This window comes from Hyperoodon ampullatus (assembly GCF_949752795.1).
Source record: "Hyperoodon ampullatus genome assembly, chromosome: 5".
In the NCBI taxonomy this organism is placed as follows: Eukaryota; Metazoa; Chordata; class Mammalia; order Artiodactyla; family Ziphiidae; genus Hyperoodon; species Hyperoodon ampullatus.
Window position 1 is genome coordinate 144,845,951 of NC_136918.1, and position 17,586 is coordinate 144,863,536.

The 17,586-nt window shown below is 52.7% G+C and overlaps 1 protein-coding gene across 1 annotated transcript in view; it reads right to left on the minus strand.

Annotated features, from left to right (window-relative positions):
- Positions 1-8,286: 8,286 nt before the first annotated feature.
- TSPEAR (thrombospondin type laminin G domain and EAR repeats) overlaps positions 8,287-17,586 on the minus strand; it is a gene marked incomplete at both ends in the record, with an annotated part of 54,340 nt that continues 45,040 nt past the window's right edge. The window contains 3 exons of the mRNA XM_079705417.1: positions 8,287-8,440; positions 11,324-11,425; positions 13,856-14,043. Coding sequence (XP_079561543.1) covers positions 8,287-8,440; positions 11,324-11,425; positions 13,856-14,043 — 444 coding nt within the window. The remainder of the gene's footprint in view (positions 8,441-11,323; positions 11,426-13,855; positions 14,044-17,586) is intronic.

Sequence of the window (17,586 nt, forward strand, 5' to 3'; positions counted from 1 at the left end):
CTGGGAAGGACCCCGGTGCTGGAACCAGGGACTGCCCCCCACCTCGGGGACCTAGTCCCTCAGTCCCCCTGCAGGGAGGGTGGATGACAGTTTTAAATTGGATGTGGGACTGGGGTTAAACCTGGTTGTGTTTTTCTTAAAGGAAAGTTGCTCCAGGGAGGAGGTGGGGCGGAGGGGAGGGGATAAAGGCGGGGGGCTGGACAGCCCTGTGCCCGGTGCTCCCCAGCCTCCCTTGCAGCCTGTTGTCCAAGATGCGTTTGCATGAGACTTGGGTCCTGGACTAAGTTCCCTGGGGAGGAGGCGCTGAAGACTGTGGAGGAGATGGAATGTTCTGGACTTGTGGCAGCTCCCCCCCCTCCGCCATGGCAGGAGCCTGGGGCGGTTTCTGGAGTCGTCTTTCCTGGAGGCTTGGCCCTCAACCCCATTCTACTGTCCTCCCCACCTACCGTCTGCGAATCCTCAATAAACATTTGTGCTTAAGTCCACTGAGGAGGGGCTCTGTTATCTGTGGCTCTGCGACCCCACCTGGGCCGGACCTGCCCTCACTGCCTTCCCTGCCGTGTTGTGGAGCCGCCAGCGCTGCGAGCCCACAGCTAGAAGAGCCGGGCCAGGGATGGGGTGCAGGGGGTGCTGGGCCCGCCTGGAGTGGCTCGGACAGGCTCGTGATGGCCGACTGTCAGATTTTGAGGAATTTTGTGAGTCAGTCGACACCATGATGTCAGCTTGAGGTTGTCCACGGGAGAGTCTTTACTTCAGGGCCATTGACAGCAGCTACAATCGAGTCGCCCTCTCCTGCCCTGAGAAGGCTGTTGGCCGTTTGGAGGTTGTTAGCACTGCTGCTGGGGTCCCTCAGGGGCACCGCCTGGCACCCAGTGAGCCAGTTCTGCTTTCACATCACCTCCCACTTCAGGTCAGTTCTGGGGGCAGAGCGGTGGCCCCCAAGGACGTCCAGGTCCTAATCCCGGGAGACTGTGAAGATCGGGAATGGACCACCAGCCAAGGAATGCAGGGAGGAACGCAGGAAGCCCCTAGAAGCTGGAAGAGGCAGGGAATGGATTCTCTTTTGGAGCCTCTGGAAGGGAACAGCCCTGCACACCTTGGTTTTAGCCCAGTGAGACCCGTTTTGGACTTCTGACCTCTAGCATTTTAAGAAAATAAATTGGTATTGTTTAGGCCACTAAGTGTGTGGTCCTTTGTTACAGCAGCTTCAGGGAACTAACAGTCTCCCCACTTTGAGAGCGGCTGCTGTGCCCAGAGCAGATGGCCATCTGAGCTCCGTGGCCGCCCTGCTCGTCCGCACTGAGTCCCAGTTCTTGGGGTCAGTATGTGTTTAATGCCTTGGCCGAGTGACCAAGAGTGACCTGAGGAGCTCACTTCACCTCTTGGCCTTACTCCCTTCCCTGCAAGATGGGAGCTACCCTCCCAGACGAAGGGCCATAGTGCGGGGGCCACAGCAGGGCTGGAACTCCGAGCCTGCCGGCTTCCACGGTCCCCACACACACGCACACTACACACCTACAGTGTGCACACACATGCATGCACACACTCATGCACGTGTATGCACGTGCTCACCCAGACACACACACCCACACTCACCACACATGCACACACACCCACCAGGCAAGCCCACAGGTGCACGCATTCACACTCACACAGGGCCATACACTGGACACTTGCCCCCGCCAGCAGACGTGCCCACAAAGTGTGTACGCACACACACGCACACACGCGCGCACACGCACTCATTTCTCCTTTGCCCAGGGGACGTCTGGGGGCCCCGCTCAGCCTCGCCCCCCACAGGCTAGGGAGAGAGGTGAGGCCTTGCCGACCCCTAACCGGGGGCCCTGAGGTCAGATGTAGGGGGACCCCCCGAGTGCCAGGCTGGGTGCAGGATCTTGAGGAGGCTGCGTGTCAGGAGGGACAGCTCTTCAGGGGCAGCAGCTTGGACCCGGCCTGGAGGAAGGGCCTCTGGGTGGGTGCCCCAGGCCCGGAGCTGGTGAGGGTGGGCCGGGGGGCGGGCTGCACACGGGGGGCCCCACGGAGGACGTGCTGACTGACGGGGATGAGATCGGGCTCAGCGGCTGCCAAGCTGCACGGCCTTGCAGGAACCCGGCATGGAAATCAGCGCTCAGGCCCGCAGCTGGGCCCAGGGCAGGCTGCCCACTGGCAAAGAGCAGCGGTCATGAAGGCACGTGGACAGCGTGTACCGCCGGGCAGGGCACCTCAGCGGATTCTCACGGGGCCCTGGCTCGGTCGGGAATATTTTTATTTTCAGACAAGAAACCCAAGATTCCAAGGTCTAGGGGGAGAAATGGCAGATGCAGGAGTTGGCTTTTTGAGGGCAGAGTGGGGCTGGAATCTGGGCCTTCTGACACCCAGGCCTGGAAGTCCTCATCTGGGCCCTGGAGTGCTGTCAAAACGAAGAGGCAAGTCCCGGGCTTAGCCCCAGATTGAAGAATGGCCAGAGCTAGAGGCAGAGTGGAGCCCGGCCTCACGGGTCCCTCCCCGCATGCAGCCGCGCCGGCCAGGAGCGGAGATGCCCTCACTGGGACCCAGGTGTGCCCAGGTCTGCATCTGTAACCACGGCAACAACACTGGCCAGAAAGAGGGCAGGCGCGTGGTTGACTCAGCTGTCAGAAGCAGCCACACACCTGCCTGGAGTTCTGTGCAAAGCGAGATGGAGAGACAAGCCCACCGGCCGACCTTCCCTCTGTACCCAGCTGCTCTTGGAGAGGAGGGGGCCTTTGAAGGAAGGCTGCAGAAGCAGCAGAGACAGAAGCAGCCTGGGAGTAGAGGGAGAGCGGCCACCAGGCTAGGACGCTGACACCAGAGCCCATGTTGACAGCTGACCCTTACTTCTGAACGGGGAAACTGAGGCACCGAGTGCTGAGAGCACTTGCCCAAGGTCATGAGAGATGCTGTGCTCCCAGCTGGGGCGTGACCAGGTTGCTGGGCAGCAGCGGACGGCAGAGAGACGTCCGGCGGTGGCCCATCAAGCCTCCACAGCTGGGCAGTGACATCAGAGAAGTTAAGATACGGAGAAAATCCCAAAAGAACACATTTATGTAAACATATAAGGACCACAGTCACTGGATTTGTAGTTGTGGCAGGTGTAGCTCTCAGAACAGTCGGGACACTGAGCTGTCACCTGTTCAAAGTCCCTTATCTCATCAAGTCACACCCGACTCCCAGCGCCCAGCCAGCCCGGGGCAGGGACCCAACAGGAACGTCCACCGCGGCTCCGCACTCACCTCCCCCTTCCGCCTGCCCTGCCCCCACACGCACACTCAGACCTTCAGAAGGTCAGCGATGAGGGCCTGGAGGCCTCTCTGGGCGGGGTCACCTCTACGCTGGAATTCTCTGAGGGGCCTGTTGTCTGCGGCGGTGTGCAGAGTGGGCACCCGGGCCCTGACCCAGGCACCCCGGCACAGCTCTGAGCGGCTGCCCCTGCTAGGCCCCACCAGGGCGGCCCCTCCGCCCACACAGCTGAGCTGGAAGCGGCCCCCTTGGGCCGTCTTGCTCCCCAGAGCCCTCGGCACCCCGCTGTCTTGGCTCAGCTGGCATTTCCCCTGTGCCCACCGCAGGGCACCAGCCAGGGCGGGCCTTGCTTGGCCGGAAGGACTGGGTCCTGCTGTCTCTCTGGGGGGTGGTTATCACCCGGGGTTAGTGGTGTTGCCAGAAGATGGCCCAGCTTACGGTCAGCAGGACCCAGGTCCCCTCCAGGCTCCCCTGGGCTTAGCGGTCTTGCAGGGGTCACTGGGTCAAGGGCGCAGAGTGGATGCCAACCCTCCCGTCCTTGCCCCGGGCTGAGAAGTCGCCTTGGAGTCAGAGCCTGTCAGTCTGGACGTCACAGTAATGAGGACACCAAGACTGAGGTTTTCCAAGGCAGTAACTTGCAAACAGAAGAAGTGCTTTGCTCAGTTTTCAACTGTTTAGCAGCCCCAAGAGAAGGACCCTGGCAGGTCCTGGTCACCACGCCAGCCCCGGAGCACCTGGGGTTGTGACATTCGCTCGATGACCTGTGGACATAACTCACCAATTTAGTCTGTTTTGCACCGTTTGGATTTCTCCTGCTGGGAATGTTTGCTCTTGTCCGTGCGGGGCGTCGTGTTTGTACTGGTTTGTAAAGCCTCCTCACACATTCAAAGTACTGACCGTCTGAGTGACTCCAGTCCTGATGGTTCCTCAGTTTGTGCTGGCATTTCTACTTATTTATATTTTTAAACGACACAACGTTATGTGTTTGACAAATATATAAACTGTATGTCTTTACCTCTATCTTCCCTTTTCATTGACTTCATTTACTTCCATTGTTTTTACCTTTAGAAGATTTCCCTCCAAAGAGCAAAAGAAATTCTATTCCAGACTCTTTTTATTTCCAACATCTATAACTTTAACTTTTCCATATTATGCTAAGACCAGGTTGAATTGTTTAATTTTAGTGTAATTCATACTGGACTCCAAGCTTTCCCTCACTTTTTCAAAATATTTTTGCCTATTGATTCTTTGAGACGTTCGGTGGAGCTTCATTAATTAAAAAGGGCAGCTTTGGGATTTTGATTGGCATCGCATAAAAACTGCATTGGAACTCAGGAAATTTTGACAATGTTAGCATAGCAATCTGAAGATTTGTCCAAATCTTCATCTATCTCCCGCAGTCTGATTTTTTTTTGGCGGGGGAGGGCCACGCCATGAGGCTTGCAGGATCTTAGTTCCCTGACCAGGGATTGAACCGGTGCCCCCTGCAGTGGAAGCGCAGAGTCCTAACCACTGGACCGCCAGGGATTTCCGTCCTGTGGTCTGATTTTTATGGTTTCCTTAGTGTTTGTTTCTTTTTATAAAGGAGATAATTTTGCCAGCAACACGGCACTGACACACCTGGCAGATGGGGAAGTAGGTAAAGTCTGGTCTGGGGGGGTAACTGGTGGAAGAGGTGCGATTCGCACATCTGGTCACCCTTCCCCTGGATCGGGCTTCAGGGAGGGGAGCCCTGGAGGTGAGGAAATGCAAAAACTGCCACAGACGCTATTTCTCCAGGAAATCATGACCCTGAAGAAGCAACTGCAAAGAAATGCAGTTTGTGCAAAGATGTTCTTGAAGTGTTGTTTATCACAGTAAAGGCCGTTGCATCTCTGTGGATTAACAAAGGATGACCAGCCCAGCAAACCCCAGGATGTGGCCGTGAAGAAATATGACATGGGTGTCAAAGGGACAAGAATGTGGTCACGTCACACTGCGTGCAAACTTCCGGGAGCCGCACGTGCCTTGGGAATGTTTATCAACAGGATAGAAGCCCGAAAGCTGACTTGGAAAGGTGTAAATAGTGTCATGCTTTCTGCGTTGTTCCCCCTCTGATTTGCATTCATAACGTACACAGATCTTGATTTATGTTTTTTTGTTTCCGCCCAGTGGAGCAGAGATCACACGTTGTCCAGGGATGCGGTGGCACCACTTGGTCAGGATGAAGCCCCGGGCAGGGACAGGAGGCGGTCGCTCCCTCTGTCGCTGCTGCGCTGGCGGCATTGGTGTCCGTCGTCTGCCTTCTTCCTCCCTGGGCACCAGCTGGACAACCGGGTCACTCAAGGGAGAGAGAAGCCACATAGGATGGGTGCTTGGGGAAAACGAACAGCGCCCAGTTGACCCCTCCCTCATGGGTACGTCGGGACACTGAGGCTCGGCCACGGGACTAGACACAGCCGTCCTGACTCCCGGGAGCCTTTGCCCGCTTGAGCACTGTGTCCTCGGGGGCTGGGGGTGGAGGACTCTCCAGGAAAACAGTGTGTAGAAAGGAGACATTATCAGAATTGGCTTGGGGGATTGTGGAGGCTGCGAACCCCAAACCTGCAGGGACGTGGGTCTGGGGGAGAGCCGGGAGAGCCGACGCGCAGTGCCGGGCCCAGGGCGGTCTGCTGGGGAACCCCTCCCACTGACTGCGTGAGGTCCCACACATCACAGAGGGCGATCTCTCTACCCAGAGTCCACTGATGTAAGTGTTCATCTCGTCCAGACACACAAAAGGCAACCATCCCAGGCGTGGAGACAGGGGTCTCAGAGGCCCTGCTGTGTTCCTGGCCTGGAAGGCTGCCCCTCTCCTGTGTGGGTGCCCTGCCTCTGGGGGCCCTTCCGGGGGCCCGCCCGTGCAAGGAGCCCCGAGGTGACGTGGCACCCCAGCCCCCAGCCAACCCTGACTGAGGCTGCCTCCATGCAGGCCCCCTGGCCCGTGACCCTCCTCTGTCCATCTCACGGGCTGCTCAGGCCGTGCCTCAAATCCCGGTTAAAATCAGAGCCCCCAGCTGACCAAACATCCCTCTCATGGAGGGGGGCCAGTTGAGCAAATCAAAATCGAAACGGGAAGCCTGCTTGAATCTGAACTTCAGATAAACACCAAGAACTCCTTTAGTATATATTCTATGCAGCACTGGGGCTATGTATTTTTTTTAAAAAAGCATTCATTGTTTATCTGTAATTCAAGTTTAACTAGGGATCCTGCATTTTTCTCTGGCACCCTCGGCCCACCCTCCCTGCACCAGCAGATCCATAACCGTCCGGGCCAGGCCCACTGGGGCCCTCGGCTGCCCAGGGCAGGGACTCAGCCAGGCCTAGGGACAATGACAGCAAGGATATGTGGGTCCAGAAGGGATGCGGGACTGCAGCAGCAGAACCTGACTTGGAGGCGGGGGGCACATCCTCTTTCTCCACAGTACACAGCGTATACAAGGGCAGGGAATTGCGCCGGGGGCGTCCGAGGCCCGGGCCGTCTCCCTCACACAGGTGTCCTGGCCTGGCCCCAGACCCCCCCTCCCCACCCCCTGTTCTCTGCCATTCTCCCGGGCAGGGGACAACCTTGTCCAAGGTCAGCCTCAGCCTGCCCGAGGCACATGGCTCAGCTACTGGCCTGAAGGAGGCTCTAGAAAAATCTCTACTTTGGGAATTCAAGAGGGCCCTGGTCACAGTTCTTGAGATCCCAAATCTGGTCAGGATGGCCAGGGAGCAGGCTCACATAGCTTTCCTTCCTGGGCAGTTGGGCCTCCCCAGTTCTCACGTGGAACCAACCACGGAGAGCCAGGACTCTGGCTGCAGCCACCGCCGCGCCCCTGGCTGTGTGATCCTGGGCGAAATCAGCCAGAATTTCTAGACAGGGCAGAACGTTAGACCAAGCACGAGGCCTTCCTGCCGCTGAGGTCCCGGCTCCTGTACCCCATCCTAGTGGAATAGGCCTGGCTTGGCTACTGCCCCGTGGCCTCCTGGCTGGATGTGGACCCCACAGGGTCTTCCCAACAAAGCTCCTGGCATGGAGAATTCCCCTTCCACCGAGGAGGCTTCCCGGTGGTGATGGCACCTCCCCTCCTCCTCCCCTAGGCTCCTGGGGTGGTGTCATGTCACACCTAGCAGCCATCCCAGGGAGGCAGGAGGCCCACGCCCGGTGTAGGTTCAGGGCATTGGACGTGGGAGGAGCTGGGCGAGCGCTGGCACTGCAAGTCCATCTGGTACACCCACAAGGCCGGCCACGATGACCGGGGATACCAGCCTGGGTGCAGAGGCAAGAGGGTCCCATCGACCCGGGGTCTCCCATGGGTGTGGCTCAGGGAAGAGACAAGACCTGTGCCACGCATGCTTGGGATTCCTGACCTGACCTACCCCACTGCATTCATGGGTAAACTGAGGCTGGAGGAAAAAGCTCTTGCAGAGGAGAGGCGTGTTGGTGACCAGGGACCCAAGGGCACATCGGGCTGTGGTGGCAGAGTGCATGCTACGGCCCGGTGATGGCTCTGGATGAGGGTCGAGTCCCCACCAGAAACACACAGACGCAGCAGTGCTTTTTGTAGAGAGCATCATAAGTATATTTCAGTACAGATAGAATACAATAAATAGCTGGTACAAATATGTCAAACAGCATCAAGCCGGTTCCCATGTCTGGGCTCCCCAAGCAGAGCCAAGCAGCTGGCCATGTGGTGGGCACTGCGGGAAGGTGACCAGGCTCCGCTGTTTTTGAGGTAAAACTTTGCATGATCTTTTCCTTTAAAGCGAAATCCCTGCAGGACACCAGACTTGCAGGGGCAGCTCTGGCCTTCCACCTGGACACCCACAGAGCCACATGAGTCCGGCCACCATGGTTACTGGGGTGGAAGTGAAAACATCCCCGGCTAGACAAGAGCCAGGGGTGGCGAGGTGGTGGCTCTGGAAGCCACAGCTTCTCCCCGGCTCGTCCCCGTCCCTGGAGGTTCCTTCTCAGGTGAGGTTCTGGGGTGCGGCCAGGTGGGTCCCATTCCTGGATCCCTGGGCCCATCACCCTGTCCTCAGCTTCAGCACCCGGGACAGTGGCTCCTTGGCGCTGGAGTAGACCAGGTAGGAGCCGGCAGCGGTGCGGAAGGTCTCCCAGTCCCTGCAGCCGAAGGTCGGGAGGCTGTGCACGGCCACGAAGCCTTCGTACCCCTGCCACCTGTGGGGAGAGACTGTCAGCCTCGGGACAGGGGCGCTGGCGCCAGGCTGCTCTCAGGGAGAGGAGAAGGTGCCTGGGTGTCGGGCTCGCACTGTACCCCCCCCTGCAGTGATCCTCGCCAGGCCTTCTTCACCTGCTTCTCCCACCGGGCACAGCATCGAGGGGCCAAGCACCCCAGCCTCACAATCCCCCCAGGTTACCATCACGGGGAGCTGGGCCAGGAGGGGCCTTCTCAGCCTGCAAAGAGGAAACTGAGGCCCGGAAGGGGGAACCTGCCCTGTCCAAGACCCCGCAGCTACTCTGATCCACCCAGGGTCCTGCTCCCAGCCGAGACTGCCTTCGGATGCCTCCGTCGGGCGGGGGATGGGGAGGGGCTCCTGGTGGGTTAATAGCGGGGTCCGAGCTGAAGCCCCCTCCTCACTTCTGGGGTTGGCAGTGAGGCACGGCCCTCAGACACACACCTGGCACCGCTCGGGTATGGCACCCGTCTTTGGACGCAGGAACCCCACTGCCGGCACACGGCTGTGACCCCCGCTCCCACATGAGGACGCTGCACCCAGCCCTTCGTCCTGCCCCGGCACAGTCAGCGGTTTCTAGGTTTTGCCCTTCAAAAGGGATTTATCGACAGGTAGCTCTGTTTCCATTGGGTGGAGGCCCCAGAGTGGGCCGCCTGGATCAAAAGCAGTTGTAGTTTTAATTTAAATGTTTTTCCAGATGACTTTCTGGAAAGGTTGGGGTGATTCCTGTCCTGGTGGGGAAGGGCCAGCCCCCCCGCCCACACCGAACACACACACACACTCAGCACTGTGGGTCTTTAAACAGCATCCAAACAGATGGGGGAAATGTGTCATCCTCGTGCTCTGAAACAATTTCTAACATGTTTATTCACATTGTCCATTTTTAGTTCTGAAGACCCCTACTCAATCTTTTGCCCATTTTTCCAAATTAAAAAAAATCTTTTATTAATTTGTGGGGTTCCTGTTCTGCCATATGTGTTGTGGACAGTTTGTCCTTTGATTTTGAATGGGACGCCCTTTCCATAGAAAACATTTAAATGTAGGTGGTCGGCCTGGTGGCCTCTTTCCAGCCTATGAAAGGTCTCACATCTTCTCTGCAGAACTTTGAGGTTTTACAAAGTCATCTTAGCTTTTCTTCTAATATTTCTGTTGTTGAAGTTTTGACATTTAGGTGTTTGCTCCTTATAAAATTTACTTTGTGTATAATATGAAGCAGAGGTATAGGTGTGTTTTCTTCCAGATGGACAGAAAATTACAGGAAATTATTTTATTAATTCGTCTTTTTCTCACTGAGCTGAAATATAGCATTATCACACTAGATGATTGTGAAAGATCGGCTCTTTTCTGGACTGTATTCTACTCCTTCTACATATTTGTTTATGTTTAACAAAAAATCATACTGCTTCATTTGCATGCTGTCAGGATCTCCTTCACTATTCTCCTTTTCAACATTTTCTTGGCCATCTTTGAAAATTTATTCTTCCACATGAATTTTTAAATTACTTAAATTTAAAAAATTTTAAATTACTTAAAATTTTAAAATTACTTAAAAATTTTAAATTACTGAAAATTAAAATTTTTTTTAATTACTTAAAATTTAAAAAAGTTTTAAATTACTTAAAATTTTAAAATTACTTTGTCTTGTTGAAAACAGCAATTAATTAGAAAGTCTAAAGAAAATTGATGATTTTTCTAATTAAGTATAGATAAGCAAACTTGTCTCAGGAAGAGACATAGAACCTGATTAAACCAATAGCCACGGGGGAGACTGGACAAGCTGCTCCACAAACACTATTGAAAAGGAACCAGGCCGAGACGGCTTTGTAACTGAATTTAACCACATCGTAAAGAAAACAGATTAGTCCTACTGTTCAAACTATCCCAGCCCACAGGTGTAGGTGGTGTGCCTATTAAGTTAGGTTCCATATCAAGTGTCCAGAAGAAATCACAGAGCAATTTCATTTCCTATTACAGATACAAAAATCTGAAATCAATCATAATGATTGGTAGCCAGTGACATGTTAAATAATTGCACATCCTCGTTAGGGGACGCTCGTGCCAGAGTGCAAGGTCACCTCTCATAAATCATTATGTCAACAGATTGACTGGGAAGATGCATGCCAGGCACTAAAGAATGCCAGCGGGGTGATACTGCTCACATCCTGTCAAAGTGTGTAACGCCCAGACCGTTTCCATCATATCAGTCAGACAGAATGGCCGGTCACTTCTCTCTCCTACGATTCAAAATCATCCTGGACTTTCTAGCTAATTGAGAAAACTAGATAAGTAGTAAAAGCATTAGAAATACAGAGGCAAAGTTGCTTTTATTTGTAGGTGTACTTATACTTCTAGAGCTCCCACAGACATTTCTTCAGGAAACCATTAGAGCTGAAAGAGATAATGTGGCTGGATGGCCAGACACAACAATTAATTGTCAGATTACGCAGATGGAAATGGACATGTCCTTACAACTCGGAAAACTCCCAGAAGCGAAGGTATTGCGAACACCACAGTGCCTCTATGACGAAGTGTAAAATTTTATTGAAGGACACAAGAAAAACAGAGGGATCTACCATAGGCCTGGATGGAAACATTTAACAGGATAATATACAAATAACTCTCAAATTGGTGTATCCACACACAGCATCTCTGGCCAGAATCCAAAGTCATGAGCATCAGAGAGACTAGTGGTCACCTGGCTAACCCAGGGGCATCACGCAGACTTAGCCTGCACTCCGGTGCGCCGGCTGCCACGTGACCCACAGGGCCTGATAACCTGTGACTCGCTCTGAGCCTGTGGTCACCAGTGGGGAAGGCAAGCACACCCCAGGTGACCCGAGGTGGTGAGGAGGGGCACGGCCTTTACCTGTAAATAATACTGTTTACCGAGAAGGTATTTCCGTCGAAGGAGTTTGCAACCACCAGGAAAGAATCTTCTCCCACTGAGAAGAACTCCCAGTCCAGAGCACTGCAAAAGCAAGTGAGCAGACATTAGGGCACAGGACTCGGAGATGTTGCCGTGGAACTCGGGGGGCTGGAGTTCAGCCAGTTCTCCCCTAATCTCAGAATTCAGAGGGGTAGGTCCCACTTCCAAAATCCACAGATGGGGGAGCGATTTTCTCAGTCACGCAGCCAGTTGGTCTATTCCCGGGAAATACAAATTAATTGTTCACTTTTTTAAATAAAAAAAATTTAATTGTACTAAAATACACATAACACAAAACTGTCTGTTTTACCCATTTTTAAGTGCACAGCTCAGTGGCATTAAGCGCATTCATACTGTTGTGCAACCGTCACCACCGTCCGTCTCCAGAATTTCCATCTTCCCAAACTGAAACTCCGTCCCCATGAAACACTCCCTCCCATCCCCTCCCCCTGCCCCTGGCCCCCAATGTCCCACTGTCTGTCCCTATGAATCTGGCTCCTCCAGGGACTGCATATCAGTGGACTGTACAGCATTTGTCCTTTTGTGACTGGCTTATGTCACTGAGCATCATGTCCTCAAGGTTCATCTGTGTTTTCACAGGTGTCAGAATGTCCTTCCTTTTTGAGGCTGAACAATATGCCATTGTGTGGATGGACCACATTCTGTCTATCCAGTCCTCTGTCTATGGACACTTGGGTTACAAGTGTCAACGCTGATGCTATGAACATGGGTGCAAAGGTCACTCACTTAGAAGAGGTTGAAATAGAGGAACAGTCCCAAGCTCGTGGTCACTCCATGAAGGCCTGCAGCACCCTCTGGAGGCAGGAACTTGAGGACACTGGCCGTGAGGTCACCCACTCACCAGCTCCTTCCCTGACAGCCGTTCAGGTGCCAGCAGGGTCTGCTGACATAGAGACATTCCCCTACATTTGCAAGCTGTGGTTCTTACTGCAAACAGACCACTGCATCCTGTCTTCAACAAGTGCCTCCTGAACTTGCTAAGGGTGAGTCTGTGCTCAGAGATGGCTCAGTTCCCAGGGGTCTGACAGAGGGCTTCCAGGAAGGACATCCCAGAGCCCTGTCTATCCAAGGAGGCCAACCTGGGCATCAGCCATGGTCCCCAGTCACCACTCTGATTACTGCATTACTGTCCTGTGTCCACTTTACAGATAAGGAAACTGAGGCCACAGCCTTGCAGCAAGTGGGAGTCACTTGGATGCCAAAGGTCAGGCCAGTGCATCTGCATCCAGTGGCCTCAGGGTTATGGCTTATTCAGGCAGTAGAGGGCCATTCTCTCTTGGTTGATACTCACCCCTGAGTTCCTTCTCAGTGGGACATGAGGGCGCTGGCCTAGAGCTCCTACAGGACCCTGGATGTGAGAGGGCCCGTGGGGGTCCCTGGGGACATGCAGGGGGGCTGAGGCCAGTGGGGGCCGTGGGGCTCCTCACTGCTTCCTTCTTCTATTGTTTGGAATCCTGTCTCAGGCCACTTCCAAGCATGGCCAGTCACGATTCGGTCATTAAAAAAAGTCGTGGCCATGTCCATGCTCATTGAGGGGCATCACCTCGTGCTGCGGGAGGCAGGGCAGCCATGTGGTCCCTGTGCGGTATTCTGCCAGTCGCAGCTGGGTTCTAAAACCGAGGCCGTGGAAAAGACGCAAACAGCAAAGTGTTGACTTAAACTGTCTGCCCCACAGCTCACATCAGAAGCTGCTTCTGCTTAATCCAGGAGGAAGTGAGCATCTGGTGTGACTTCCTGTTTTTCCTCCAAAGCAGCATGACAGGAAGCCCACTGACAGTAATGTGAAGCATATTTTTATTCTTTAGAACCACACCATTTGGTCAAAAGGTGGAAACAGACAAATATCCATCAACTGATGAGGGATAAACAAAGTGTGGTAAATAAATACAGTGGAATATCACTCAGTCATTAAAAGGAGTGAAGCACTGAGGTACAACGTAGATGAGCCTTGAAAACATGCCGAGTGAAAGAAGCCAGACACAAAAGACCACAACCTATGTATTCCGTTCACAGGCAGTGTCCAGAACGGGGAAACCCAGAGGAACGGAAAGCAGACTGGTAGGTGCCAGAGGCTGGGGAGGTGGGAGGAGAGGCGAAGATAGCTACAGGGTGGGGTTTCTTTTTGAGGTGATGAAAATATTCTAAAGTCACTGTGGTGATGGTTGCACACACCTGTGAATTTAATTTAAAAACACCGAATTGTAAAAAACACACACACAAGCCACATCGTTTGAAAGCAGAGTCAAGATTACAACAGAAGTCACAATCACTCAGCTGGCCCTGGAGAAAGTAGGTCTACAGGGAGTGGGGAGTGAGACCACGTCACACCTCGAGGAAGCGGGTGGGGCTCCCGTGGCTTCCGGGAGGCACAGGCGCGCTGCCGTCTGTGGGCTGCCAGGCAGGAAGCGGGTCCCCCTGGATCCCTGCCCCCCCGACCCCGCGCCCTGGTACCTGCAGGTGCGGATCTCCTGGAACCTGACGAACGTCTGTGTGGTGACGTTCAGCTCGTAGATGACAGAGTCTATGACGTAGGAGTTGTTTTGCACTTGCTTTTCCACGTCGTAGCGGTGACTATTCGCGACGGCAAGAAACACCCTCTCCCCGATGTGGAAAACCTCCCAGTCTGCGGCGCCAAACGTCTGGGATGGTGAGAAGGGGGCCAAGAGCACGTGTGAACGGAGACCCTCAGAATGGCCACCCACGCGGCTTCAGCCCCTGCGCGCTCCAGGCGCCAGGTCGGGGCCCTCCCGCCAGCGCTGCTCTATCCTGGCCTCACTGCATGTGAGTCAGGGGACCATCTGCGTAGAGCGCTTCTTACAACCTGTGTCACCCACCGCCCCATGCCCCAGCGTGCCCGTCCGGGAGGTCCAGCTGCTACAACATCTCTTCCAGGGAGCCCTCCCTGCTCCCCCAGTCAGGCTCTGAACTCCAAAGCAAACTCTAGGGATCTCTGGAGTTTCTCACTACACGCTGTCCCTGGCCTGAGACTCTCCTTTGGCTCTAGGGACCACCCCATCTCTGGGTTCCTGTGCTGTTCCTCTGAAATCACTTATCACCCTGAAGGGTGAGGTGTGTGGGGGGCAACAGGGCTGGACCTTTATGTGAATAGCCGGCTGCCAAGCCTTGGCCCCAGACCTCGAGCTGCATGAGCTGATTTGCAGGTGGGACCCAGGAGGAGGAAGTTACAGCCAGCATCTCGGGGGTGCTGGGGTGAGGGTGCATGGGGAAGGGGAGGACCAGAGGAGTCCAGATCCAGGCCATGGTCTGAGCCCTGAAGAGAGAGGGTGGGGAAGAAACAAAAGGAGTGACCACCCGTGAAGGCAGCAAATGGCAGGGGTTTAAGTGGAGGCAGGGAGAATGTGGCAGCTCCCCGCAGCAGTGAGGGGCCTGTGGCTGGTGGAACAGCATGCCAAAGCTCCTGGGGACCCCAAACCACAGCCTGAGGAGGCTGCTGGGGTCTGAGTTCCTAGGTCAGCAGAAAGGGGTTGACTCTGTTCCCACGAGCTGGTGAGGGCTGCAGAAGCTCCGATGGGACACTTTCCACTGAAATTGTCTTTAAATGTTTTGCCTCTTGACTTCTGGCTTCTGATACTGGTGGAGAGACTTACTTACATTAGACTGACCCTCATGCTGATAATAATCGCGAACTCTGGATGCAATGCTTAAAAAAGTACACAATTTTTTGAAGGTGCTGGACAAGGGCCAAAGGCAGGTGGAAAGTGGAGGGGATGCGACCCCCGAATGTATGTTTATCTGATGTTTTCTCTGAGGGTACTCCCCATCTTGTGGCACACGGGCATGGCACTCGAATGGAGGCAGCAGGCTCGTTGACCAGGGGAGTCCAAGGTGAGAGTTTGGGGCTTGCAGAGTCTCTAGAAATGTAAGGGGACTACCCTAGGAAGGAGGGAACCCCAGAAGGGGGAGCCCCAATGTCTACTTATTAACTTCTTTCAAGTCCTGTCCAGCTCCTGAAGTGCACACACAGGGGACAAGATCCAAGGGACCCAGAGACAAACAACAACTGAGAGGCTGAAGGAACTGACCAGAGAGTTAAACACCTGGAGAAACAAGCAGGTGAATGTGACCCATAATCAAGAGAAGAAACTGCAAGTAGAAATAGGCTGACACAGTGCAAATATTGGAGTTAACAGATGCAAACTTTACAGTAGCTATGATCAGAATCTATAGGGAAATATGTGTGCAATTAACAATGAGATGGGGAGATTTGGAAAGCTAGGAAAACTCTAAAAGGGGCCAAATAGAAATCCTGTACCTGAAGAGGAAAATATCTGTATTCACAAATCTATTGCATGGGATCGAGAGCTACCTGGACCATCCAGAAGAAAGAATCAGTGAACTAGAAGACAGACCGATAGACATTACCTGAATTGAAGCACAGAAAGGGGGAAAAAAGTTTACAATAGGGATTTCCCTGGTGGCGTAGTGGTTAAGAATCCGCCTACCAATGCAGGGGACACGGGTTCGATCCCTGGTTCAGGAAGATCCCACATGCTGCAGAGCTGCTAAGCCTGTGTGCCACAACTACTGAGCCTGCACTCTAGAGCTTGTGAGCCACAACATGAAAAGTCACCGCAATGAGAAGCCCGTGCACCACAAGGAAGAGTAGCCCCCGCTCGCCGCAACTAGAGAAAGCCTGCGTGCAGCAACGAAGACCCAACGCAGCCATAAATAAATAAATAAATATGTTTTAAAAAAACGTTTATAATAAAGGTGAACAGAGCCTCCATGACTGAGGAATAATATAATGCAGTCTAACGTGCATGTAATTGGGTCACAGAAGGAAAAGAAAAGAGAATGAGGCAGAAAAAACATTTAAATAAATGATGGCTAATATTTTTTCCAAATTTGATTAAAAACACCAAACCACAGATCCAAGAAGATCAGAGACCCCAACCAGAATAAAGACAAACCCCCACACACACCTCGACACATCATATTTAAATATCTGACAATAGAAGGAGAAGATTGCAAAAGCCACCAGAGGAAAAAGACACATTCGATATAGGGAAACAGTGGTACCAATGGTACCCGACGTCTCATCAGAAACAGTGGAAGCTTGACGTCAACAGAAAACCATCTTTAAAGTAAATGAAAGAAAAAACGTGAACCCAGAATTCTACAACCAGTGAAAATATTCTTCAAGGTAGAATAAAGTCATTTTCAGATAAAAGTGGTAGAATGAATTGCCAGCAGACCTGCTCTACAAGAAGTACCGAAGGAAGCTGTGACGCCGAAGGCTGATTACACCACACGGAGAGTAGTGTCTGTGGAAGGGATGCAGAGGGCATTGGGAATGCTGAGCATGTGGGTGTAAAGACAACCGACAGCAAAAATGATAAATTGTGGAGCTTATAACCTAAGTAGACGTGTGAGTATATACATGCTCACAGTAGCCGGACAGACGGGTGGGGGTAAATGAAATCATGTTGTTGTAAGGTTATTACATTATATGTAAGGTATAATATTAATTCAAAATAGATTGTACACCTGAAACTAACACAACATTGTCAATCAACTATACTCCAATATAAAATTTAAAAAATTTAATTTGAATTGTACATATTAATAGGGACTCATGGTTAACAAAAAATAGATTGTAGTAAGTTGAATACATATACTGTGATTACCAGAGCACACAATTGCACAACACATTGAATCAATACAAAAAACAGGAGATAGAAGACTATGTATGTGACAGAGGGCTTGTATCCAGAATATATAAGGAACTCCTACATATCAATAATGAAAGGCAGAAAATAAAATAAAATATGGGTAAAAGACTTGAATAGGCATTTCGCAAGGAGACTCTAGCAAGCCAGCAGGTGGATGGAAGCCCGCCATCTAGTCACCAGGGGATTTTGACTTAAAAACCACACTGCGGTGCCACTTCACACCCAACAAGTAAAACTGCAAATACAGACAAAACCCGGTGTTGGCAAAAGTGCAGGGTGGCTGGAACTCATGCTGTTCGGGGGAGTGTGTGAAATGGTAGAATCGTTTTGGAAAACTGCTTGGCAATTTCTTCAAAGTTAAACATCCGCCTACTTTGTGGTCCAGAATTCCACTGCTAGGCTTTTACTCAAGAGAAATAAAAACAATTTGCCCACGGAAAGCCTTGATGAGATGCCTTTAGTAGATTTATTCATAATAGTGAAAAGTTG